This window comes from Mesoplodon densirostris, chromosome 5, assembly GCF_025265405.1.
Source record: "Mesoplodon densirostris isolate mMesDen1 chromosome 5, mMesDen1 primary haplotype, whole genome shotgun sequence".
Classification (NCBI taxonomy): Eukaryota; Metazoa; Chordata; class Mammalia; order Artiodactyla; family Ziphiidae; genus Mesoplodon; species Mesoplodon densirostris.
In genome coordinates, this window is record NC_082665.1 from 60023212 (window position 1) to 60049227 (window position 26016).

Below are 26016 nucleotides of genomic sequence, written 5' to 3' on the forward strand. Positions count from 1 at the left end.
AAGCTGGCTAGAGTCACTGCCAGAATCCATCCTTCTTTACTCCATCCTGGCCACATTGGCCTCCTTGCTATTCTTCAAACAAGCCATACACACTCCTGTCTCTGAGCCTTCACACTTCCACCTGGAATACTTCCCCCAGATAATCACATGGTTATTCCCTCACTTCCTTAACATCTGCGCTCAAAAGTCACCTTATCAGTGAAGATCACACTAAAATGGCAACATTCCTACATCTCTACACACATACACATCTAACCTCCCTACCCAGCTTTAGCTTTTTCCTAAGCATTTTTCATTATCTAATATACCCTTATTTTACTTACTGTCTCAAGACCATAACATATGAGAACAGAAACTTCTTTGTTTCATTTACTGTCTTATACCTCCAGCTCTTAGTACAGTGCCTAGCATGAATATTTGATGAATGAACAAAATGGTGGAATCGACCAGGGGTGCCTTATCACTCTCAGTATTAGATAATGTACACTAAAGTATTATACAAGAAGGAGTACAGAACAGTACAGTCCATGAATACAGTCCTCATTTATCAGCCTCCCTGGGGTACCACAGCTTAGTGAGTATGTCTTGACCTCAGTGCTGTGGAACTAAACCAAGTGTGGGTTTTCCACAGTTCTCTGGGAGGAGTGCTAAAATGCCCTTAGATCAATTCAAGCCCTATCTCACATTCTTGGTATGTCTATGGAATCTGCATGACTAAGTAGCTGCTTGGTTTCCTAATTCACACTCATTTTTCCCACTAGGACTTAAACCCTATTCTGAATGGTATCCCTGACACCCTGCCTATCCAGGAGGATCCTGACTCCCAATCCAAAACCGTTAGCTAGGGTACTACTTCATGCAGACAGACCACCTGGAACCAAGATGCTGCCTACAGTCAGAGGCAGAATATTGCCAGTAAACAGATAATACTATTACAACATTCATCCACCAGACTGGATTCCCTTCAATACTGATTTGGCCTGATTTTCCTGGACTTTGACAATTCCCTGTGTACCCCATGATTTCCACTGCAGCTCCAGAACAGAGTTATTTCCCCTATACTAATTCCTCCAGTTTCTAGCTTTTTCCCTCTGACTAGCAGGCCTCACAGCTATGAATGCCTCATGCGGGATTACAAAACGAGTACTGTGATGTCTATTAATCCCTGAACACCTCTCAAACCCTTGTAAGAATTAGCAAAAGTCCTTCATGCTCGGGTTTATCTCCACACCTGGGACCCCAAAGTTAGAAATGAAATAGCACATATGAAAGTACTTTCAAAGTTCAGAGTTGTCTGCAAATGTACCCACATACACATTCGGTGAAGAAAAGATAGACTATTTAATAAATATTGTTGAGACAAATGGCTAACCATTTGGAAAAAAATAAAGCTGAATTCCTAGCAGACTCTTTTCATTATAACAAATTGCAATTATATTAAATATTTAACTGTAAAAAAAGTTAAACTACTAGAAGAAAAGATAGGTTCATTTGTTTATAATCTTAGAAAAATTTTCTAAACATAACATAAAGCTTAGAATACATAAGAGACTGTTCAGCTTAGCCACCTACAAATTAAAAATCTGTACAATCAAAAAGTATTCTTAGAAAGTAAAAAGTAAACAAGTTGGGAAAAATATTTTTAAAACATGACAGACAAGAGATCAACATTCTCAATAAAGAAACAGTTATTACAAATCAAATTTTTTAAAGTGAATAACCTAATAGAAAACATGATGTTTACAACAAATAAATACAAATGACCAAAAAAATCTCAAAATATGTTTATCCTCTTTAATAATCAGGAAAATATTAACTAAAACAAAAAATAATTTTAAAATTTTTTTCATCTATGTATGGCAATATTATATAACATTATAATACTCTACTTTTATAATTCTTGTTTTGATGCTATAATACTCTTTTATTAGAGAGTAATTTGTTGCAATTTCTTTGGAAGATGATTTTTCTACAGAAATATGAAAGTGCACACACCTGGGCTTCCCTGGTGGCACAGTAGTTGAGAATCTGCCTGCTAATGCAGGGGACACGGGTTCGAGCCCTGGTCTGGAAGGATCCCACATGCCGCGGAGCAACTAGGCCCGTGAGCCACAACTACTGAGCCTGCGCGTCTGGAGCCTGTGCTCCGCAGCAAGAGAGGCTGCGATAGTGAGAGGCCTGCGCACCGCGATGAAGAGTGGCCCCCGCTTGCCACAACTAGAGAAAGCCCTCACACAGAAACGAAGACGCAACACAGCAAATATAAATAAATTAATAAACTCCTACCCCCAACATCTTCTTTTTTTTTTTTTTTTTAAATTTGAGAATCTAATTGGATTTATTAAGTGATTCATGAATCAGGCCACATCCCATCCAGCAATAGAAAGGAACTTCATTATAGCTCACAGCAAGTGAACTGCATCCGTGGGTCCATGCTCATGGAGTCCACCGGTCCTGCATGTTCCCGTCTCCCCGAAGCAGCCAGCCTCTCTAGGCCATCATCTTGCTTTATTGTCTTCACAGCACTTGTCACCATTGGAAACTATTGCTTGTTCACATGTGCCTTTGCCTCAGACTCCAGGCTCAGGTCAGAAATGGGAGGGCTAGGTTCCCTCCTGCCCCCTTCCAGACAGCCGGGGCACCTCCTCTCCATCTTCACCCTGCCCTCAGTGGAGGCCGTCAGCTCGCCCCTCTGCTGCCACTGTCCACCTGGCAGCCAGGTCAGACCCTGGCCCTCCACGCTAAGTCCTCTGGTGGCTGCTCATGCCCCTCAGGGTGAAGCCAGGTGTTTTTGAGACCCTCCTCAGTCTTGCCTGCATGGAGCCTGTGCACACACGCGCCCCCAGCCCCCCTGACCTACCATCATCACCTACCCCCTTATGTCTCTCCCCCAAACTTCCTTTCTCTTCTCCCCACGTTGTCTGAGCCCCATTCCTCCTGGCCGCGTTGTTAGCAGAAGGCTTACTCCAACTGCAAGCCCAAGCTGCCCGCATCCTTCCCCTCACGTTCCCCAAGCTCCTAGTGTCTCCCCATCACGCGTCCCTACACCCTTGTTCCCCGTGTTCCCACTGTCCCCCGACCCATAGCCTGCTCCTCCCGCGGCCTCCATCACTGCACCCCGTGACCCCGGGTCCCTATGTCCCCCGGTCCTACGCACCACTCCTTGTCTCGTGCATTCTCTGCCCCTTGACCCCTGTCCCCGGTCCTTCACACCTCCCCATACACCGCACCCCGGGTCCTCCGCATCCCCAGGACCCCGCGTCCCCTCAACATCTTCTTTAAAAAAAAAAAAGTGCACACACCTTATGCACCTATCAAGTCCTCCTCTAGGAATTTATCCTACTTCCACAAGTGTGCAAAGATATCTATTCATGAGTGCTCACTGTAGCATTGTTGTAATAACAAAACCTAATTATTGATCAATAAGACGCTGGAGAAATAAATGGAATAATATGCCTCCATTAAAAACAATCATGTAGGAAAATGTTACTATGACAATGTGAAAACCACATGTGAACAATGATAACAAGAGAAGAGGCCACCCTCTCATATCTAACTAGTGCTTGGAGTGAATGCGGACTTTGTGTTTTTATGGTAGTTTAGGGGGTTTTTTTGTTTTTGTTTTTTTAAAATCATGTAGGTCGGTACGTATTAATATAAAAGGACTTCCAAATATATTGTTTAAAAATTTTTAAAGGCTTTAGAACAGTATTTTGAGTTAAAATACATACATGGTAATATATATATCCAGAATGTCTGGATGTTTACAATGAAGTGAGACTAGGGGAAGGAGGAAAGCCTCAAAGCCCAATGCAAAGATCAACAGAAAATTAGCCGGCCGGCAGTAGGTCAGGCTACTCTCCAAGTCGTTGGTCCTGTTCATTAACTTTTGTGTAACATTAATTCAAGAATTGCCCTTATTAGTCACTGAACAACCTGGGGAATCGCTCAAAAGACAGTGCGTTAACATTGGTATGCTGTTTGCTGCTAAGGTTTTAGAAGACCCATCGTCTTTTAAGCAGGAATATCTTACAGATATTCATTTTGTCATGATCCCTGTATCTCCCATTCCAGCAGTGATCGGTTTGAATTGCTTTGAAAAGAAACTTTTGAAATAAGATGTCATTACGTAACTTCAATGAAACAACTCTAACACTTGTGCAAACTTTTCTTCTTTTATTCTGTAAGAAATCTCTAAAATTTAATGACATTTCCTGCAACTATAGAGAAGGCTGAATAAAATATGAATAGGCGCTTTTTCAACTACATTTCTCACCAGCCCTTTTCATTTTTGAGAAAGTGTTTTTCCTAATGATTTGTACAACGTCAACGTACGTGAGACAACCAGAAACTGTGAAGAGCAAACCGGCCTGAAATCCACCAGAGCTGCACAGGTTTTCTTCTTCATTTGAGGCTCAAGGCTCACACAGCCAGATACGTCTCTTCACCTCTGAAAATCGTTAAACAGCCTCCCCACAGCGACATACAAGTCAAAGGCACAGGTGTCAGGGCCAGAGTGTGAAAGGCACCCAGCGAACTTTTTTTCCCCCGGCGAAGCAACACCTGCCTCCGGCTCTCTGTACGCGAAGAGCTTAAGCAGGAACCAGCGAGGCCAGCGGAGACTACAATTCCCAGCAGGCGTAACGGGAGCAAGGTCACACACGCGCAGTTCAGACCTTCGGAACGAAGGCCCGAGGCGGGGCTTCTAGAAGACGAAAATGGCAGCGCGCGGGCTGCGGCTTGACGTGGGCCGGCTGTTTGCGATGGGGGCAGAGCTGGGGAGCGGAAGACGACCTTACTGCACGTCCCAGGCCTTCGCGGAAGTTCTACGGCTGCCAAGCAAGCAACTGACGAAGCTCGTGTTCCCACTGCAAGAACTCGAGAGGCATTTCGTCCCGGGCTCGAGGCCCGACCTTCACCTGAAGATCTTCGACCCGAGCCTGGATGACATCGCGAGGGCGGAGAGCGTCTTCACGGCCTCTTCGCGGAACCGCATCGAGTACCTCAGCTCCGCCGTGCGTCTCGACCACGCCCCGGACCTCCGCCGCCCTGAGGTGAGAACGGCAGCCGGATGCGGGTGCTGAGGACACCCGCATGGGCTGGGATTTTGCTGTCATCTCTTTCTTGTCAGCAAACCGCAGAGATTTACTAGCTTTCTGTGGACGCATATCATTATTATAACAAAGTAAGAAGATATAGTTTTAATTATTTTGATAGTGAATATAAAAGACTTTAAAAGGCGTTTAAAAAATTAACCATTTATCTTTTTTCTAATTAACTGCAGTAGAGAATACATGCCTAGACAAAGTGAAGAATATGAAAAGTATAGTAGTTTCACAAATGAAGTGATTCTTATCAGTACGTAATTTTCACCCAATCTAAATTTCCTATCATGGCAAAAAAAAATTTATGTATAGATGGCGATAATGTATAAGATTTTTTAAAACAACTTAAGTGAAATTCAGTGAGTGTGCATTTTATTCATGTCCTGCAGTTTACTATTTTGTTCTGTCTGTTAAATGAAGGCTCTGACCTTACATACTTGTGATAACGGTACCACTGCACTGAAACTTTTCTGCTAATATATTTAGAACTGCTGTAATAATTTAAGAGTACATAAATCACTTAATGATTTTGAGATAGCATCGATTTTCAATTTTCTAAATTACTGGACTTTTTGTGTAATTGCCTTTTTAATTCAGTTTTATTATCTGTATATTATCATTGGATTTAATCTGGGAGAGCATTTGAAATTTTTGCAGGACCCAAATCAATTCATTCTGAAGGACTGACCCCAGTTTTGCAAAATGTGTAGCATTGCTGGCCCCTGCCCACTAAATGCCACCCAATCCTATTGATAACCAAAAATGCCCTTACAAATTTCTAAAACACCCAGGGGGCGGTACCGCCCTCATTTAGAAGCACTGACTGGAAATGTTCCCTCTTCAATACTGTATTAAATAGACGAGCCATGTGTATTAATGGTTAATATTAGGAATATTTTGTTGCTTCCTACATTCAGACTAAAGGAGAAAAGCTTAATTGGAACAAGAAAGGTCAAGAGAAAGGAGTAATTATAATGGTGTTATGGTGTACTTTGAGAGTTTGTGGGGAAATAGGGTTCCAAAGACAGAGCCAGTTTTGTTGAAACGCGTCTAGTTTTTAACTTCAAAACAGCTTTGTAGGGGCTTCCCTGGTGGCGCAGTGGTTGAGAGCCCGCCTGCCGATGCAGAGGACACGGGTTCGTGCCCCGATCCGGGAAGATCCCACATGCCGCGGAGCGGCTGGGCCCGTGAGCCATGGCCGCTGAGCCTGCGCGTCTGGAGCCTGTGCTCCGCAACGGGAGAGGCCACAACAGTGAGAGGCCCGCGTACCGCGGAAAAAAAAAAAGCTTTGTAAATATGGAATTCTTAATAAATGTTGCAGGTATTCTTGAGTGGCATAGTGTAATTAAAAGCACAGGTTCTGGATGTAGATGCCCTGAGTTCAGATTCCAGTTTCTTCACTTTATGGCTGTATAATTTGAGGCCAGTTATTTAACCTCTCTCTGCCTCTAGTTTTATCACCTGTAAAACGAGGATACGAATATTATCAGTCTCATAGAGATATTGTAAAAAGTAAATAAGAAAATATGTTAAGTGCTTTTAAAACAGTACCTGCCACATTGAAATCATTTAGTAGATAGTAGCTGTCTATTAGAATTTGAGGTTTGGCTAACTATAAGCCACTTTTTATGGTTAGGCAAGACTGAGTAGTATTCACAGATTTTTGCTTCTAATACATTATATAGTTTTATATATATATATATATATATATATATATATATATATATATATATAAATAAACCAGTACTCAATTATCTTCTTTTTGCTTGTATAAGGTGTGTTTTATAGGCAGAAGCAATGTTGGAAAATCCTCTCTAATAAAGGCTTTATTTTCACTTGCCCCAGAGGTTGAAGTTAGAGTCTCCAAAAAACCGGTATGTTAAAATTTTAAATATATCTAACTATCTCTGAATTGACTAAGATGAATAATAAATGTTGGAGGGGTAGAAGAAACCATCATTGCTAAGTTCCTAGGAAAGTGATTTCTTTCACACAAGTACTAATGTAAGACATTTCATTAATGCCTCTGTATTTCTCTGAAGAGAAGAAAGGGTATCTGGAGTTATTTTAGTAGTCTTGCCAGTATCTTGGGGAAATCTTCCTTGGTCCAGTCTTTTCCAAAGAGTTGTTCTAGTGTCATTCTATATTTGCTTCTTTGAGAATGATCATCTACTTCTACTTTGATTTTAAAGAAAACAGCTTTAAAGTGTATCATTTTTTCCTCCTGTAATCTTTTATACCTTGCTAACTCATATATTTACACCCATCAGGCGCTTCCCAGTTTACCCAGGGCCAAATTATGTGCCTAATATCCCAGCCAGCCTGCTGTAGTAGCTTTCTGTCATTTTCTAATTTCCTCTGCTTTCTTCTCAATAATGCAGACTCTACCAATATTTAAGATATCCTCTCCTCAAAACTCACCTCAGTTCCCCTCACCTTATTATCTGTCCTTGGCAAAATGTTCACAACAACCCAATGCTCACTGCCCCTGTTTCCTTGCATTGGAACCCTTCCCTGAGGCTTCACTGGTCTTCTCTTGCTCCGCAGTTTTTCCTATGGTTGATTCCTTGATACCATCCTTGACAATTGTAGTCATTTGTTAACCCTCCTAGCTTTACTCCCTCCTGCCCTGCCTCACCAAATACCCCAGCTAAACTCTCACTTCTAGGTAGGGTTGTTCCCTTTCTGCTGTGAGAGGACAATGAAAGAAATGTATTCTTGACATTGCTAATCAGTAATTCTAAAATTATTTTCCTATATGTAGACACATAAGCTGCCTGGGAACCTAAGCATCATTTATAAAATCTTTCCTCTGAAAATATTTCTTCTAAGTTCTAAACAATTGACTTTTAAAGTTATTTGTGTTAATCTTTCCTTTTCTGATTAATAATGTCCGTGGACACGAAACCACATGAATAAACCACTTTTTATCATCTTTACATCAGTTTTAGTTGCACATTTTACAGTTGTACATGCTTTTTAAAAAATGCTTAATGAAAGCACTAAACCCACCTAATAAACATGCAAAACATCTTGATTTTAGGAAAGTTATAGTCTAGGCATAATAAACTATCAGGCTTTGCATCTAGGTGTTATGCAAACTTGTATGACTGATAGTAAGCATTTAATTTAACCTATCTGTGCCATAATTCATTCCTCTTTAAAGTGGAGTTATATTGTTCACCAGAGAATATTGACTAATGCAGTCGTACTATTTAGAACAGTATAACTTTTTCACAGAGAGGGAGCTAATGAAGTAGGAAAGACTCAAAAATATTTTGCCTACGTTGTTTCTAATATGGAATCTAAGGTTCTTAAATCGTATAGATTCTCTTTAAAAAATGAATTGGAGGGAAGAAGTAGTATCATCTAAGCTTATCTCCAGCCATTTGCCTTCTGTCTTCTTTTCCTGTATTATCGTCAGCATAGGGTTATATACAGAATACTTTTATGCTTTTAATAAGTAATTGTTAATTGAACAGAAAATATTTTGAATCATGAAATATATAAAGGACATATTTTAAGAAAGCTTTTATTTTTCCATTTACGTTATCAGGGCCACACAAAGAAAATGAATTTTTTCAAAGTTGGAAAATATTTTACATTGGTGGACATGCCAGGTTATGGCTACAGAGCACCTGAAGATTTTGTTGACATGGTAGAAACCTATCTAAAAGAACGAAAGAAGTAAGAAAAACACTTTTCTTGTAATTGTTATGTTGAACCCCCCAAAGTTCTCATGACTAGGACATTCTACATATGATGAACACTTCAGTTTTATCAAATGACTTTTTTAGAAAGTCCACTTTATTCTCATAATATTCTACAATACAGTATTTAGGAGCAAGTTATATACTGCCTGCTTAGTTTTTTCCTGTAAGTTAGCTTAAACTTAAATTCAATTGTTTTCCTAAATTGAGACTATCAGTAGTAATTCAGCAGACTTTATTAATTTTTTTATACCAAACTCTAAGCTGGCTATTTTTAAAAATGAAAATTGTTGGTTAATGTGGTATTTACCAGATTTAAATAAACTTCAGTAAATTCTGATTATCCTTAAAATACTTCTGACATCACAGCCTCTGTAAATACTACCTTTTTTTGTCTCCATAGGTAGTCAAGTAGCAGGTCTATGTTTCAAGCATTGCACAATATATAGAAAAATTAATGTTAACCTTTTGAAGAATAAAAAAGTGTTTATAAGTATCTTGCTTGTTGTAGCTTTACATAGAAACTAAGATAAAATACTTGCAAAAGAAAATACAAAATATAACATGTTTGGTTTCTGTTATCTGTTAGTCTTAAAGTAATATTTGAAAATTTAGACCTTTTTATGGTAACTTATTGTTAATTGGGTTCCTGTTTCTTTCTCCCACTAGAGTTCAAGCTCTTAGAGGAAGGGGCTCATTCATCTTTGTATCCAGTTCTAGGCAGAATATCTTACATTCAATATATGCTATTGAAATAAATTAATATTAATGAATTTAGTTACTGAATATAAACAACATTGAGACCTCTCAGACTGTAGGATGGACTTCATAGTGAATTGAGAATTCCTTTTGCTTAAAGAAATTTTTAAATTTTGAATTGATAATTATTCAAAGTAAAATTTCTTAGTATAGTGAAGGTTGGGGGGAAGAAATGAATGAGCATACTTTATATTGTCATTAATCTTCTTTTCTGCGTTCTTACAGTTTGATGAGAACATTTTTGTTAGTAGATAGTGTTGTTGGAATTCAGAAAACAGACAACATTGCCATAGAAATGTGTGAAGAATTTGCATTACCTTATGTGGTAAGTATTTCTTGTGAATCATAGTTGCATTTAGAAATACAAGTTCCCTGTGTGTCTGTGTCTGTGTGTGTGCATGTGCACATGTGTACATCTTTTTAATGAAAGAGTAGGCCTTGCCGCCTCAAAAGATAAAAAGGAGTACCTTTTAAACAATCTTTTCAATTATCAGCCATTAATATTAAAATAAGTTCTGTGGTACTTTTATTCCCTTTTCCTTCTCCTAGCTTTTAAGTTTTCAAAATTATAGCAAAGTAAAAGTTTTCTAAACTGTTAATTTAGTGTTCCTAAGTGCTTTTCTTTGTTTTTTGGATTTTTTAAGTGACAATATAAATATTTGCTAAGACTCATTAGTAGCTCCTTAACAGCAGCTTAGCAGATAGTACTTATCAGAATGTAAACAAAACTGCAACTGAAAAATTTGCTAAACTAATCTGGAATTTAAGAACATCACAGGAATATAGTAGGCTCCAGCACACATAAGTAGGATGTTTATATTCTTAAGGAAAACAAAATTTCTTATGAGAATATCTTACCAGTTCTTACTGTTGTTTACCCTAGAATAGAATACAGATTGCTAGGTTGGTATCCACATTTATTTGCTTTGTAGGTTTTCCAGATAAAATGGCAGTCTTAAAGTTCCTCTCTAAGGAAAAGAGCCCACTGACTATAATTTGGTTTCAAAAAAATGTCAGAAAACCACTGAAATGTAGTGGTTTTGGAGTTTAATGCAAATCAAACCATGTTACCAATCAGAAACTTTTCTGTATTCTTGGGGTTACGGAATTCTTGGGGTTTGCAAAAGCCCTGTGAAACATGAGAGGTAATTTATGGTTATGAGGAGCCAAAGGATTGATAAACATAGTCTATGTAGTAAAAAAAAAAAAGAAACCCAAATATTGCACAACTGGTTATATTAAGTGATAGTTATAGTACTCCTAATTTGATATCATAGATACCATTTTGTGGAATCATATATTTTTCTCAGTTTTAACTTTAAGGAAATATTAACCTTTCTTCTTTGGAAAAGAAGTTGTGATAGAGGAATTATGTCTCCTTTTAAATATCAGCATATTTGCCTTTATGAAAAAAGACTTTCACTTTCTGCTTCTCGCTCCTTCTGCCATTAATATTTTTTTAATTGAAGTATAGTTGATTTACAATCATTAATTTTTTTATAACTGAAAAGCATAAATGATTAGTCAGGAAATTTAATTTTATAGAAATTCCCTAGGAAAACCTCCGACAGATACATCAAGCTTTTACTTTTTAATTGATTTTGTAATCATCCATGCATTGACCTTCCTCTAGTATGTATTCATAATTGTCTTTGAGTAAGTAAATTATTCAAAGTATTTACTGTTGAACCTAGTAGAATCTAGGCTTACTTGGAATATAACTATATATCGCTATAGCTTGGAATATAACTATAGTGGCTACAACCTACAAATAGCCTGATTTCTAATTTTTCCTTTAAATTTTACATATAAGGCAGAACAATTATGTAGTTCAAAAATGATCATGTTGGCAGTTTTATATGGATCAACCTAATAATATTCACTTCTGTATCTTAGACCATAAGATATATAGTGATCGTATGAAACATTTGGCATATGGCAATTGCAAGTATGGCTCCAGGGTGCTTTTCACTGGTCTTGAATCCAAGATATTATGGCCCTGTGTAGTTAAAGCATCGGAAACAGCAAACATATATAGTGTATGCTTTATATATTGCATACATTAACTCATTTAATCTTCTCAGCAACTCCTTTAGGAGGTATTGCTTTTATTTTATAGATGAGGAAACAAGTACAGAGAGATTAAGAAACTTGCATAGGTCACCTAGTTGTTATTGAAATTTGTAACTAAAATGTATAAAACTGTATATTAAGAAATAATAGTTGACCCTTGAACAGTGTGGGAGTTAGGGGCACCAACCCTCCTTGCAATCACAAATCCAAGTGTAACTTATAGTCAACCCTCCCTATTCGGGGTTCCTCCATATTTGCAGTTCCACATCTGTGGATTTAATCAACCACAGATCGTGTAATATTGTAGTATTTACTATTGAAAAAATCTGCATATAAGTGGACCTTTGCAATTCAAGCCCATGTTGTTCAAGGGTCACCTGTACTTTATTTCTAATGCCTAAATATTTGTTTTCCTACAGATGGTATTGACAAAAATTGACAAGTCTTCCAAGGGACATCTTTTAAAACAAGTCCTTCAGATCCAGAAATTTGTTGACACTAAAACACAGGGATGTTTTCCTCAGTTGTTTCCTGTAAGGTAAGAGTTGAATTGTCTTTATGTACTAACATATAACTTTATGTACTAACAACCTTTAGTATTAAATCAGTGTATCTGAGGTATCACTTAAAATTAGAGGAGCTTGGAAGACTATGCACTTAGCCATAATTTATTGGTACAACCCATCAACACTTCTATTTTTTTCTTCCCTCTATTCTTTCTTTTTTCTGCAGATTCTTGCTGAATCTTCCCTGTAGTATCTTCATGATCTTTCCACCTCAGCCTATTTCAACCCTAGACCACAGTAAAAGTGAAACTTTTTACTTTTTAAATCCCCTAAACAACAGCCATAATAAAGATACTACCATCTCTTTCTCAATTCTAAAGAAAAACAGCTCATCTCTATGGTAGAAAGCTCATTCAGGCTGTGAAGGATAAGAATTTTCCTTTTAAAGGACGATGTGCAAAGAAGAAATGCTTCATAAGTTAGAATTAAGCATCAGTAGCAGACAGGATGGTTATTTCCTGAGCAGCAATTTTTGAGATATTAGATGTGGTTTAGCAATGAAACATGAGTTTGTCTTTTCAGTGTACAGTTTGGGTACAGTAAGTAACCTATATACTAGCAGAAATGCAGTGCCACTTCCCTGTGATTTTCTGACTCTAACTTCTTTGAGGCACTATGATAGTTTCTATGAGAAAATAATGAAACCAAGTAACAGTTGTATATGAAACTGTCCTCTAAGCAGTCATTCTACTTCCTACAAATCCAGATCACAATTAAATTGTTTGTAATTATGAACATGCCAGTCTAAATCTATCTTCATTCTTTCCTACAAAATGCTCTTCCCGCTTGTCTTACATTCAGGTATTTATCCTGTTCATTTGTCTGTATACAGTGGGAACTCCTAGGGGCAGGAATGAAATCCTAATTCTTCTTAGAGCCCTGAGCATTGTCATAGAAATATATCTGTTTCTTTTAAACATTTAATAAGAAGGAAGTGAGACTTCATCTAAAAAGGCAAAACAAACATAAGATGGGCAAATTATGGCCTAACAGCAGCATTTATTGAAAATAAATGTTTTAGTTGACTGTAAGCTGAGTTTAATAGTATAATGGGACTGGGGAAAAACTGACAATGTTTTCTTGAGCTACATTAGTAGAATTATAGTGTTCAAAACAAGGGAATGATCAAACAGTAGTCTCACACTGCTATAAGCTGTATGCTACCAGATCAGTTGAGCTAGATTGTGGCTTGACATTAAGAACAACTGGAGCTATCTGAAAACAGATGGTCTCGGGGGAGGTTATGTCACTAGATCGTTCAAAACACTTAATGGATCCACAAAGTAAGCATCCCTGTTTCACAGATACGATTACAAGTCAGAGAAGTGAAGTGAGTTACAGAGAGGTATTTGCTGAAATAGAAAGCACATGAAAAAAAAAAAAAAAAAAAAAAAGCATGGACCTCAGAGTCAGACAGCCATGGTTTTGCATGGTTCCTCTACTTCTTGGCAGTAGCTTTTAAAGCAACTTATTTCATTTTCTGAGTAAAAAAATTTGACAGAAGGATTAAATAAAATGCATTGTGACTGATGTACACACATTAGCCACATAATAAATGTTAGTTTCTTTCCTTCCCAAAGGTCAGCCAGTGAATGGCAGAGTTAGGCCAACAACCCAAACTATCAGATTCTCAGTACTTTTTTTGTGTGTGTGTGGTACATGGGCCTCTCACTGTTGTGGCCTCTCCTGTTGCGGAGCACAGGCTCCGGATGTGCAGGCTCAGTGGCCGTGGCTCACGGGCCCAGCCACTCCGTGGCATGTGGGATCTTCCCCAACCGGGGCACAAACCTGTGTCCCCTGCATTGGCAGGCAGACTCTCAACCACTGCGCCACCAGGGAAGCCCCAGATTCTCAGCACTTTTTAGAGGCGTACCCTTCTTTAGATGTGCCAGCATTTTCTGCTGCATGACCTTGGAATCACTGCCACTGTATCACTAAGTGACTAAGGCACTGCAGAAGCCACACAGCACTCAGTCTTAAGAATTGAGACACACGCAGGAGGCTGCTGGCTTTCAAAACTTCAGCGTTCACCATACCACAGTGACAACATACAGGAAGTTGTCAGGTTGTACTCTGTAATTCTCAAAACCCAGTTCAGAAAGTAGTTATTTATACTGCTTGCTTTTATTTGCTTGACCAAGTCCCAGTACCTCCCTCCAAAAGAGAATTTGGCCTACTCACAGAATAATTATTATAAAGTAAGTCAAGTTTTATTTCCTTGTCTTCCTGTATGATCTTGGTAGGAGAAAGGTGGAAGTGTGGGTAGACATGTAGTCCAACAGGGTTTGGCCTTTAAGCCTGCTGGCAAAAGTTAAGTGCTAACCTTCATGTCTGAACTCTGCCCCAGCTGAGTAGAGAAATATAATTGGTGAAAGACCCCTAAAGATTGATTCTGGGATCAGTCTGTTTTTATAAATGGTATGGAAGAAATATATAAGTAGGCACAATATAATTGTTTCTGTGGTTTACAAGCAAATGAGAACTGAGTCTTAAGGACAAAGAAAATCATATGAGTTGACAGAAATGTTGCAAATTAGTCCACGGTGCCATAGTTAGTGTGTGGACTATCCAACTGGTATCGCTCCTGTAAACCGTACATGTGTAACTTCAGTTGTAACTGAGAATCATTATGGGCTGTTCTCAAGTAGGCAGCTTTGGTCAAAAAGTCTAAAATGCTGTACTTTATCAAAAAGAGAATTAGCAATACAGCAGAAAATATTTTACCTGTTTTATATACAGGTATACACCATACATGTATCCATAAATGTCATAGTGTCTCCATAAAAGTCCATGTATCCCAAGAAACCATGTGTTCACTTCCATGCTGACAAATGGATGAAAGGATATGGATGGATACAGTAAGATAGATCGAATAATAGACACAATAATGGTGATGATTTTTTTTAAAAAATCATGAAAAAAGGTCTACATTATCATGGTAATTGAATCTTTGAGACAAAAAGAACAAATTAAAGAAATCAGAATTTTAGTCTGGGAAATAAAAAGCAAAACAGAAGATATTCCAATGGCATTTTTCACAGAAATAGAACAGTCCTAAAAGCTGTGTGGAACCACAGAAGACCCCGAATAGCCAAATCAATCTTAAGAAAGAACAAAGCTGGAGGCATCACACTTCCTGATTTCAAACTGTGTTACAAAGCTATAGTAATGAAACAGTACGGTACTGGCATAAAAACAGACACATAGGTAAGTGGAACAGAATAGAGAGCCCAGAAGTAAACCCATGCATATATGAGAAATTAATCTACAAAGGAGCCAAGAATATACAATGGGGAAAGGACAATCTCTTCAATAAATGGTGCTGGGAAAATTGGACAGCCACATGCAGAAGAATATGTTAAGACCTGAAACCATAAAACTCCTAGAAGAAAACAGGCCCTAAGTTCCTTGACATCAGTGTAGGTGATCAGTTTTTGGATCTGACTCCAAAAGCAAAGGCAACAAAAGCAAAGATAAGTAAATAGGACTACATTAAACTAAAAGCTTCTGCACAGCAAAGGAAATTATCAACAAAATGAAAAGTCAGCCTACTGAATGGGAGAAAATATTTGCAAGTCATATATCTGATAAGGGGTTAATATCCAAAATATATAAAGAACTCATACAACTCAATAGCAAAAAATGGATTTAAAAATGGGCAGAGGATCTGAATAGACATATTTCCAAAGAGGACATACAGATGGCTAACAGGTATATGAAAAGATCCTCAATATCACTAATCATTATGGAAATGCAAATCAAAACCACAGTGAGATATTACCTCACACCTGTTAGAATGGCTGTTATCAAAAAGACAAGAAACAACAAGTATTGGCAAGGATGTGGAGAAAAGGGAATCCTTGTGCACTATTGGTGGGAATGTAAATTGGTGCAACCACTAAGGAAAACAGTATTAAGATTCCTCAAAAAACTGAAAATAGAACTATCATGTGATCCAGGAACTGCACTCCTGGATATATATCTGAAGAAAATGAAAACATTAATTTGAAAAGATATATGCACTCCCATGTTTGTTACAGCATTATTTTCAATAGCCAAGATATGGAAACAACCTAAGTGCCCCTTGGTGAATGAGTGAATAAAGAAAATGTGGTATTAATACAGTTGACCCTTGAATAGTGTTAGGGGTTAGGGGCTCTGACCCTTGGCCCAGTCGAAAATCCAAGTATAACTTATAGTCGACCCACTATGTCCACATTTTCTCCAAATCCCTGGATTCAGCCAACCAGGTGTAATGCTGTAGTATTTACCATAGAAAAAATCCACATATAAATGGATAAATGGAATTCAAACCCATGTTGTTCAAGGGTCATTCTGTATACACAAGTAGAATACTATTCATTCACAAAAAAGAAGGAAACCTTGTCATTTGCGACAACATGGATAGACCTTGAGAGCATTATGCTAAGTGAAATAAGTCAGAGAAAGACAAATACTGTGTGATATCACTTACATGTGGAATTTAAAACAACAACAACAACAAAACAAGCTCATAGATGCAGAGGAGAGATTGGTGGTTGCCAGAGGTAGAGGTTGGGGGTAAGAGAAATGGGTGAAGGTCAGAAGGTACAAACTTCTAGTTCTAAAATAAGCCATGGGGATGATGAAATGTACAGTATGGTGACTACATTAATACTATATTGCATATTTGAAAGTTGCTAAGAGAGAAGATCTTAAAAGTCCTCATCACAAGAAAAGAAAATATTTTTTAATTATAAATGGTGACGGATGTAACTAGACGTATTGTGGTGATCATTTTGCGATATATACAAATATCGAATTGTTGTACCCCTGAAACTAATATAGTGTTATGTGTCAATTATACTGCAATAAAAACCAAAACAAACAAAAAAACACTTTTAGTCTGGAAAATAAAAGGCAAAACAATAGATGTGAAATTTTTAGAATCATGAAGGACATAATTCCGATAATGTGGATCTCCAGATTTAGAATACTTCAAGAGGCTGGGGGAAGAGAGGAAAAGTAGGACAGATTAAGACATTCTGTTTCATACATGGAACTCACAAGAGTTTGTAAACAGATTTTGAGTTAGATGAATTCAGATCTGTTACTACCTCTGAAGTAAGGAAGAAAATGATTTTTCTTTTTTTCTTTTTTTTTCACAGTGCTGTGACCTATTCTGGAATCCATCTCTTGAGATGCTTTATAGCAAATATAACAGGAAATCTGGAGACTAATGGCTTCCAGTTTAGCTGAAGATTCAAAATTGTCTATGCCAACTGAAGTTAAAGACTTAGAATTTCAACATTGTTTTAAATGTTGTGTATCTGTGACTTGAATGATCACTTCAGCTTTAAAACCTGCATATTCCCAAAGCAAGAATGAATTTGTGCCTGCAGCGGGGGAAAGGTTTATACATGATTGAATTATGCCGTTCATTTGAAGAGATACCAGCCGTTTTTCCTGTTTTAACAAACTGACAAACGAGCATATAGAGGTCCATAAAATGAAAGTATATTTCCTACTGTGTAGACAAGGGTTTGCCATATTATTTATTGGGTTTTTGTCTTTTAAAGGAATGTCTATTATGTATATTTTTTAAAAATATTACAATGGACTAGGTAAAAAAGGGGCTACTTTTCTGTTAAGCACTAATAGATAGGTTGAAGATAAATTCTTATATGTATGGCTATAACTTATCTTTTTTTAGAGACCTTATTTGAATATAAAAAGTATTATTATTGATAAAAGTTCAGTCAGTCCATACTGGAAATACCAGTTATTTCAGGCTGGGGTCAGTCACCTTCACAGGGTTCAGAATCAGAAGACCAGAATTCAAGTTCCAGCTCTAATATTTATTATATGTTGGAAGTTGGGCAAATTACTTGAGTTCTCTGAACTTCTTTTGTAACTCTTACCTCACAAGCTATGAAGATTAAAATGTGAAAAGGATATCTGCATATTCTGCGTATTTGTAAAGCAAAACCAACTCAAGTATATAGCAAAATTCACAGATAGATTTATCACAGAAAACATCCTGTCATGGAGGAAGTGACATTTTATCTAATGAAAGACCAAAAAAAAGTTTTAGGTGAGAAAAGTGATTTGCAAAGGGCAAGAGAAAAAAGGTGATCGGACAGTTTATAATTGGTTCATTAAGATTCACAATGGAGGAAGGGAGGAAGATGGCAGAGGAGTAAGACACAGGGATCACCTTCCTCCCCACAGATACATCAGAAATACATCTACATGTGGAACTGCTCCTATAGAACACCCACTGAATGCTGGCAGAAGACCTCAGACCTCCCAAAAGGCAAGAAGCTCCCCACGTAACTGGGTAGGGCAAAAGAAAAGAGAATAAACAGAGACAAAAGAATAGGGACGGGACCTGCACCAGTGGGAGGGAGCTGTGAAGGAGAAAAGGTTTCCACACACTAGGAAGCCCCTTCACGGGTGGAGACTGCGGGTGGCAGAGGGGGGAAGCTTCAGAGCCACAGAGGAGAGCACAGCAACAGGGGTGTGGAGGGCAAAGTGGAGAGATTCCCGCACAGAGGATCGGTGCCGACCAGCACTCACCAGCCCGAGAGGCTTGTCTGCTCACGTGCCAGGGCGGGCAGGGGCTGGGAGCTGAGACTCGGGTTTCATTCGGATCGCAGGGAGAGGGCTGGGGTTGGTGGCGTGAACACAGCCTGAAGGGGGGTAGTGCACCACGGCTAGCCGGGAGGGAGTCCGGGAAAAAGTCTGGACCTGCCAAAGAGTCAAGAGACTTCACTCTTTGTTTCCTGGTGTGCAAGGAGAGGGGATTAAGAGCACTGCTTAAAGGAACTCCAGAGACAGGCATGAGCTGTGGCTATCAGCGTGGACCCCAGAGACAGGCATGAGATGCTAAGGCTGCTGCTGCAACCACCAAAAAGCCTCTGTGCGAGCACAGGTCACTATCCACACCTCCCCTCCCAGGAGCCTGTGAAGCCCGCCACTGCCAGGGTCCGGTGATCCAGGGACAACTTCTCCGGGAGAACGCATGGGGCACATCAGGCTGGTGCAACGTCATGCTGGCCTCTGCTGCTGCAGGCTTGCCCCGCATCCATACCTCTCCCTCCCCTGTACTGAGTGAGCCAGAGCTGCAAATTCAGCTGCTCCTTTAACCCCATCCTGTCTGAGTGAAGAACAGATGCCCTCAGGCGACCTAGACGCAGAGGCGGTTCCAAATCCAAAGCTGAACCACGGGAGCTGTGTGAACAAAGAAGAGAAAGGGGAATTTCTCCCAGCAGTCTCAGAAGCAGCAGATTAAAGCTCCACAGTCAACTTGGTGTACCCTGCATCTGTGGAATATCTGAATAGACAACGAATCGTCCCAAATTGAGGAGGTGGACTTTGGGAGCAAGATATATTATTTTTTCCACTCTTTCTCTTTTTGTGAGTGTGTATGTGTATGCTTCTGTGTGAGATTTTGTCTGTATAGCTTTGCTTTCACCATTTGTCATAGGGTCCTGTCTGTCCAGGGTTTTTTTGTTTGTTTTTACTTAAAAAAATTTTTTTCTTAAAAATTATTTTTTATCTCTTATATTAATAACTTTATTTTATTTTATCTTACTTTATTTTATCCTTTCTCTTTTTCTTTCTTTTTTTCTCTCTATTTTTTCTCCCTTTTATTCTGAGCCATGTGGATGAAAGGCTCTTGATGCTGCAGCCAGGCATCAGGGTGGGAGGGCCAACTTCAGGACAGTGGTCCACAAGAGACCTCCCAGCTCCATGTAATACCTAACAGCAAAAATCTCCCAGAGATCTCCATCTCAACACCAAGATCCAGCTTCAATCAATGACCAGCAAGCTACAGTGCTGGACACCCTATGCCAAACAACTATCAAGACAGGAACACAGCCCCATCCATCAGCAGAGAGGCTGCCTAAAATCACAATAAGGCCAAAGACACCCCAAAACAAACCACCAGACGTGGACCTGCCCACCATAAAGACAAGATCCAGCCTCATTGAACAGAATACAGGCACTAGTCCCCTCCACCAGGAAGCCTACACAACCCACTGAACCAACCATAGCCACTGGGGACAGACACCAAAAACAACGGAAACTACGAACCTACAGCCTGTGAAAAGGAGACCCCAAACACAATAAGATAAGCAAAATGAGAAGACAGAAAAACACACAGCAGATGAAGGAGCAAGGTAAAAACATGCCAGACCTAACAAATGAAGAGGAAACAGGCAGTCTACCTGAAAAAGAATTCACAGTAATGATAGTAAAGATGATCCAAAATCTTGGAAATAGGATAGAGAAAATGCAAGAAACATTTAACAAGGACCTAGAATAACTAAAGAGGAAGCAAGCAACGATGAACAACACAATAAATGAAATTAAAAATACTCTAGAAGGGATCAATCGCAGAATAACTGAGGCAGAAGAACGGATAATTGACCTGGAAGATAAAATAGTGGAAATAACTACTGCAAATCAGAATAAAGAAAAAAGAATGAAAACAACTGAGGACAGTCTCAGAGACCTCTGGGACAACATTAAATGCACCAATATTCGAATTATAGGGATCCCAGAAGAAGAAGAGATAAAAGAAAGGGACTGAGAAAACACTTAAACAGATTATAGTTGAAAACTTCCCTAATATGGGAAAGGAAAGAGTTAATCAAGTCCTGGAAGCACAGATAGTCCCATACAGGATAAATCCAAGGAGAAACATGCCAAGACATATTAAACTATCAGAAGTTAAATATAAAGAACACATATTAAAAGCAGCAAGGGAAAAACAACAAATAACACACAAGGGAATCCCCATAAGGTTACCAGCTGATCTTTCAGCAGAAACTCTGCAAGCCAGAAGGGAGTGGCAGGACATATTTAAAGTGATGAAGGAGAAAAACCTACAACCAAGATTACCCAGCAAGGATCTCATTCAGATTTCATGAAGAAATTAAAACCTTTATAGACAAGCAAAAGCTGAGACAGTTCAGCACCACCAAACCAGATTTACAACAAATGCTAAAGGAACTTCTCTAGGCAAGAAACACGAGAAGGAAAACACCTACAATGACAAACCCAAAACATTTAAGAAAATGGGAGTAAGAACATACATATTGATAATTACCTTAAATGTAAATGGATTAAAGGCTCCCACCAAAAGACAGACTGGCTGAATGGATACAAAAACAAGACCCGTATATATGCTGTCTACAAGAGACCCCCTTCAGACCTAGGGACACATGCAGACTGAAAGGGGATGGAAAAAGTTATTCCACGCAAATGGAAATCAACAGAAAGCTGGAGGAGCAATTCTCATATCAGACAAAATAGACTTTAAAATAAAGACTATTAGAAGAGACAAAGAAGGACACTACATAATGATCAAGGGATCGATCCAAGAAGAAGATATAACAATTGTAGATATTTATTCACCCAACATAGGAGCACCTCAATACATAAGGAACGTACTAACAGCCATAAAAGGGGAAATCGACAGTAACACATTCATAGTCGGGGACTTTAACACCCCCACTTTCACCAATGGACAGATCATCCAAAATGAAAATAAAGAAGGAAACACAAGCTTTAAATGATACATTAAACAAGATGGACTTAATTGATAATTTTAGGACATTCCACTCAAAAACAACAGAATACACATTTTTCTCAAGTGCTCATGGAACATTCTCCAGGATAGATCATATCTTGGGTCACAAATCAAGCCTTGGTAAATTTAAGAAAGTTGAAATCATATCAAGTATCTTTTCTGACCACAACGCTTTGAGACTAGATATCAATTACAGGAAAAGATCTGTAAAAAATACAAACACATGGAGGCTAAACAATATACTACTTAATAACCAAGTGATCACTGAAGAAATCAAAGGGGAAATCAAAAAATACCTTGAAACAAATGACAGTGGAGACACAACGACCCCAAACCTGTGGGATGCAGCAAAAGCAGTGCTAAGAGGGAAGTTTATAGCAATAGAACCCTACCTTAAGAAACAGGAAACATCTCGAATAAACAACCTAACCTTACACCTAAAGCAATTAGAGAAAGAAAAAGAAAAAAAAAAACCCAAAGTTAGCAGAAGGAAAGAAATCATAAAAATCAGATTACAAATAATGAAAAAGAAATGAAGGAAACGATAGCAAAGATCAATAAAATTAAAAGCTGGTTCTTTGAGAAGATAAAATTGATAAACCATTAGCCAGATTCATCAAGGAAAAAAGGGAGAAGACTCAAATCAATAAAATTAGAAATGAAGAGAAGTAACAACTGACACTGCAGAAATACAAAGGATCATGAGAGATTACTACAAGCAACTCTATGCCAATAAAATGGACAACCTGGAAGAAATGGACAAGTTCTTAGAAATGCACAACCTGCCGAGAGTGAACCAGGAAGAAATAGAAAATATGAACAGACCAATCACAAGCACTGAATTGAAACTGATTAAAAACCTTCCAACAAACAAAAGCCCAAGACCAGATGGCTTCACAGGCAAATTCTATCAAACATTTAGAGAAGAGCTAACACCCAACCTTCTCAAACTCTTCCAAAATATAGCAGAGGGAGGAACACTCCCAAACTCATTCTATGAGGCCACCATCACCCTGATACCAAAACCAGACAAAGATGTCACAAAGAAAGAAAAGTACAGACCAATATCACTGATGAACATAGATGCAAAAGTCCTCAACAAAATACTAGTACACAGAATCCAATAGCACATTAAAAGGATCATACACCATGATCAAGTGGGGTTTATTCCAGGAATGCAAGGATTCTTCAGTATATGCAAATCAATCAACGTGATACACCATATTAACAAATTGAAGGAGAAACACCACATGATCATCTCAATAGATGCAGAGAAAGCTTTTAACAAAGATCAACACCCATTTATGATAAAAAACCCTCCAGAAAGTAGGCATAGAGGGAACTTTCCTCAACATAATAAAGGCCATATATGACAAACCCACAGCCAACATCGTCCTCAATGGTGAAACACTGAAAACATTTCCACTAAGATCAGGAACAAGACAAGGTTGTCCACTCTCACCACTCTTATTCAACATAGTTTTGGAAGTTTTAGCCACAGCAATCAGAGAAGAAAAGGAAATAAATCCAAATTGGAAAAGAAGAAGTAAAGCTGTCACTGTTTGCAGATGACATGATACTATACATAGAGAATCCTAAAGATGCTACCAGAAAACTACTAGAGTTAATCAATGAATTTAGTAAAGTAGCAGGATACAAAATTAATGCACAGAAATCTCTTGCATTCCTAAACACTAATGATGAAAAATCTGAAAGTGAAATTAAGAAAACACTCCCATTTACCACTGCAACAAAGAGAATAAAATATCTAGGAATAAAACTCCCTATGGGACAAAAGACCTGTATGCAGAAAATTATAAGACACTGATGAAAGAAATTAAAGATGATACAAACAGATGGAGAGATATACCATGTTCTTGGATTGGAAGAATTAACATTGTGAAAATGACTCTACTACCCAAAGCAATCTACAGATTCAATGCAATCACTATCAAACTACCAATGGCATTTTTCACAGAACTAGAACAAAAAATTGCACAATTTGTATGGAAACACAAAAGACCCCGAATAGCCAAAGCAATCTTGAGAACGAAAAATGGAGCTGGAGGAATCAGGCTCCCTGACTTCAGACTATACTACAAAGCTGCAGTAATCAAGACAGTATAGTACTGGCACAAAAACAGAAATATAGATCAATGGAACAGGAAAGAAAGCCCAGAGATAAACCCATGCACATATGGTCACCTTATCTTTGATAAAGCAGGCAAGAATATACAGTGGAGAAAGGACAGCCACTTCAATAAGTGGTGCTGGGAAAACTGGACAGGTGCATGTAAAAGTGTGAAATTAAAACACTCCCTGACACCATACACAAAAATAAACTCAAAATGGATTAAAGACCTAACTGTAAGGCCAGACACTATCAAACTCTTAGAGGAAAACATAGGCAGAACACTCTATGACATAAATCACAGCAAGATCCTTTTGGACCCACCTCCTAGAGAAATGGAAATAAAAACAAAAATAAACAAATGGGACCTAATGGAACTTCAAAGCTTTTGCACAGCAAAGGAAACCATAAACAAGACGAAAAGACAACCCTGAGAATGGGAGAAAATATTTGCAAATGAAGCAACTGACAAAGGATTAATCTCCAAAATTTACAAGCAGCTCATGCAGCTCAATAACAAAAAAACAAACAACCCAATCCAAAAATGGGCAGAAGACCTAAATAGACATTTCTCCAAAGAAGATATACAGATTGCCAAAAAACACATGAAAGAATGCTCAATATCATTAATCATTAGAGCAATGCAAGTCAAAACTACAATGAGATATCATCTCACACCCGTCAGAAGGGCCATCATCAAAAAATCTAGAAACAATAAATGCTGGAGAGGTTGTGGAGAAAAGGGAACAGTCTTGCACTGTTGGTAGGAACGTAAACTGATACAGCCACTATGGAGAACAGTATGGAGGTTCGTTAAAAAACTACAAATAGAACTACCATACGACCCAGCAATCCCACTGCTGGGCATATACCCTGAGAAAACCATAATTCAAAAAGAGTCATGTACCAAAATGTTCATTGCAGCTCTATTTACAATAGCCAGGACATGGAAACAACCTAAGTCTCCATCATCGGATGAATGGATAAAGAAGATGTGGCACATATATACAATGGAATATTACTCAGCCATAAAAAGAAACAAAATTGAGTTATTTGTAGTGAGGTGGATGGACCTAGAGTCTGTCATACAGAGTGAAGTAAGTCAGGAAGAGAAAGACAAATACCATATGCTAACACATATATATGGAATCTAAGAAAAAAAAAAGTCATGAAGAACCTAGGGGTAAGTCGGGAATAAAGACACAGACCTACTTGAGAATGGACTTGAGGATATGGGGAGGGGGAAGGGTAAGCTGTGACAAAGTGAGAGAGTGGCATGGACATATATACACTACCAAACGTAAAATAGATAGCTAGTGGGAAGCAGCCGCATAGCACAGGGAGATTAGCTCGGTGCTTTGTGACCACCTAGAGGGGTGGGATAGGGAGGGTGGGAGGGAGGGAGATGTAAGAGGGAAGAGATATGAGAACATATGTATATGTATAACTGATTCACTTTGTTATAAAGCAGAAACTAACACAGCATTGTAAAGCAATTATACTCCAATAAAGATGTTAAAAAAAAAGATTCAGAATGGAAAGACAAAGCCTTACTCTGAACTAGTGTTAATGGAAAATATTTTTATGAAGATGCTACTGACCTATTCATATAAGTGGCTTAGCTTTTCAAAGTGAGGCTGAATATTAAAATGTTACAGCAATAGCACTGCATAAAAAATTAACTCTGTGAAACAGCTTTGTGACTTTTAGAAAATTCAATTCTGGATATGTTTTCAGTTTTATATTTAGTTGTGCTGGTTTATTCTAATCAGCAGTGATTTAAGCTTAAAAAAAATTTTTTTTAAGGGCTTTCCTGGTGGTGCAGTGATTAAGAATCTGCCTGCCAATGCAGGGTACACGGGTTCGAGCCCTGGTCCGGGAAGATCCCACCTGCTGCGGAGCAGCTAAACCCGTGCACCACACCTACTGAAGCCCACGCGCCTAGAGCCCGTGCTCCACAACTAGAGAAAGCCCGCATGCAGCAACGAAGACCCAGTGCAGCCAAAAAAATAAATAAAATAAATTTAAAATAATTTTAATATAGGTATTCACCAAGTAAAATCTGTAACAACAGAATTTCTTAAAAGTCATC

At 38.4% G+C, this 26016-nt stretch overlaps 1 protein-coding gene across 1 annotated transcript; it reads left to right on the forward strand.

Moving 5' to 3' along the window:
* Positions 1 to 4703: 4703 nt before the first annotated feature.
* Positions 4704 to 19715, forward strand: GTPBP8 (GTP binding protein 8 (putative)). The gene is made up of 6 exons (XM_060098937.1): positions 4704 to 5054; positions 6881 to 6979; positions 8662 to 8792; positions 9800 to 9899; positions 12067 to 12185; positions 17361 to 19715. The coding sequence occupies exons 1-6, from the start codon at positions 4719 to 4721 to the stop codon at positions 17449 to 17451; spliced, it is 876 nt and encodes a 291-aa protein (XP_059954920.1). The 5' UTR covers positions 4704 to 4718; the 3' UTR covers positions 17452 to 19715.
* Positions 19716 to 26016: the final 6301 nt, after the last annotated feature.

What these genes read in the sequence shown, in the direction of transcription:
- GTPBP8 (XM_060098937.1), top strand. Translation starts at nt 4,719, where the DNA reads ATGGCAGCGCGCGGGCTGCGGCTTGACGTGGGCCGGCTGTTTGCGATG. An exon ending in AATTTGCATTACCTTATGTG is followed by an intron (nt 9,900 to 12,066) that starts GTAAGTATTTCT and finishes GTTTTCCTACAG; the next exon opens with ATGGTATTGACAAAAATTGA. An exon ending in CCTCAGTTGTTTCCTGTAAG is followed by an intron (nt 12,186 to 17,360) that starts GTAAGAGTTGAA and finishes TTTTTTTCACAG; the next exon opens with TGCTGTGACCTATTCTGGAA.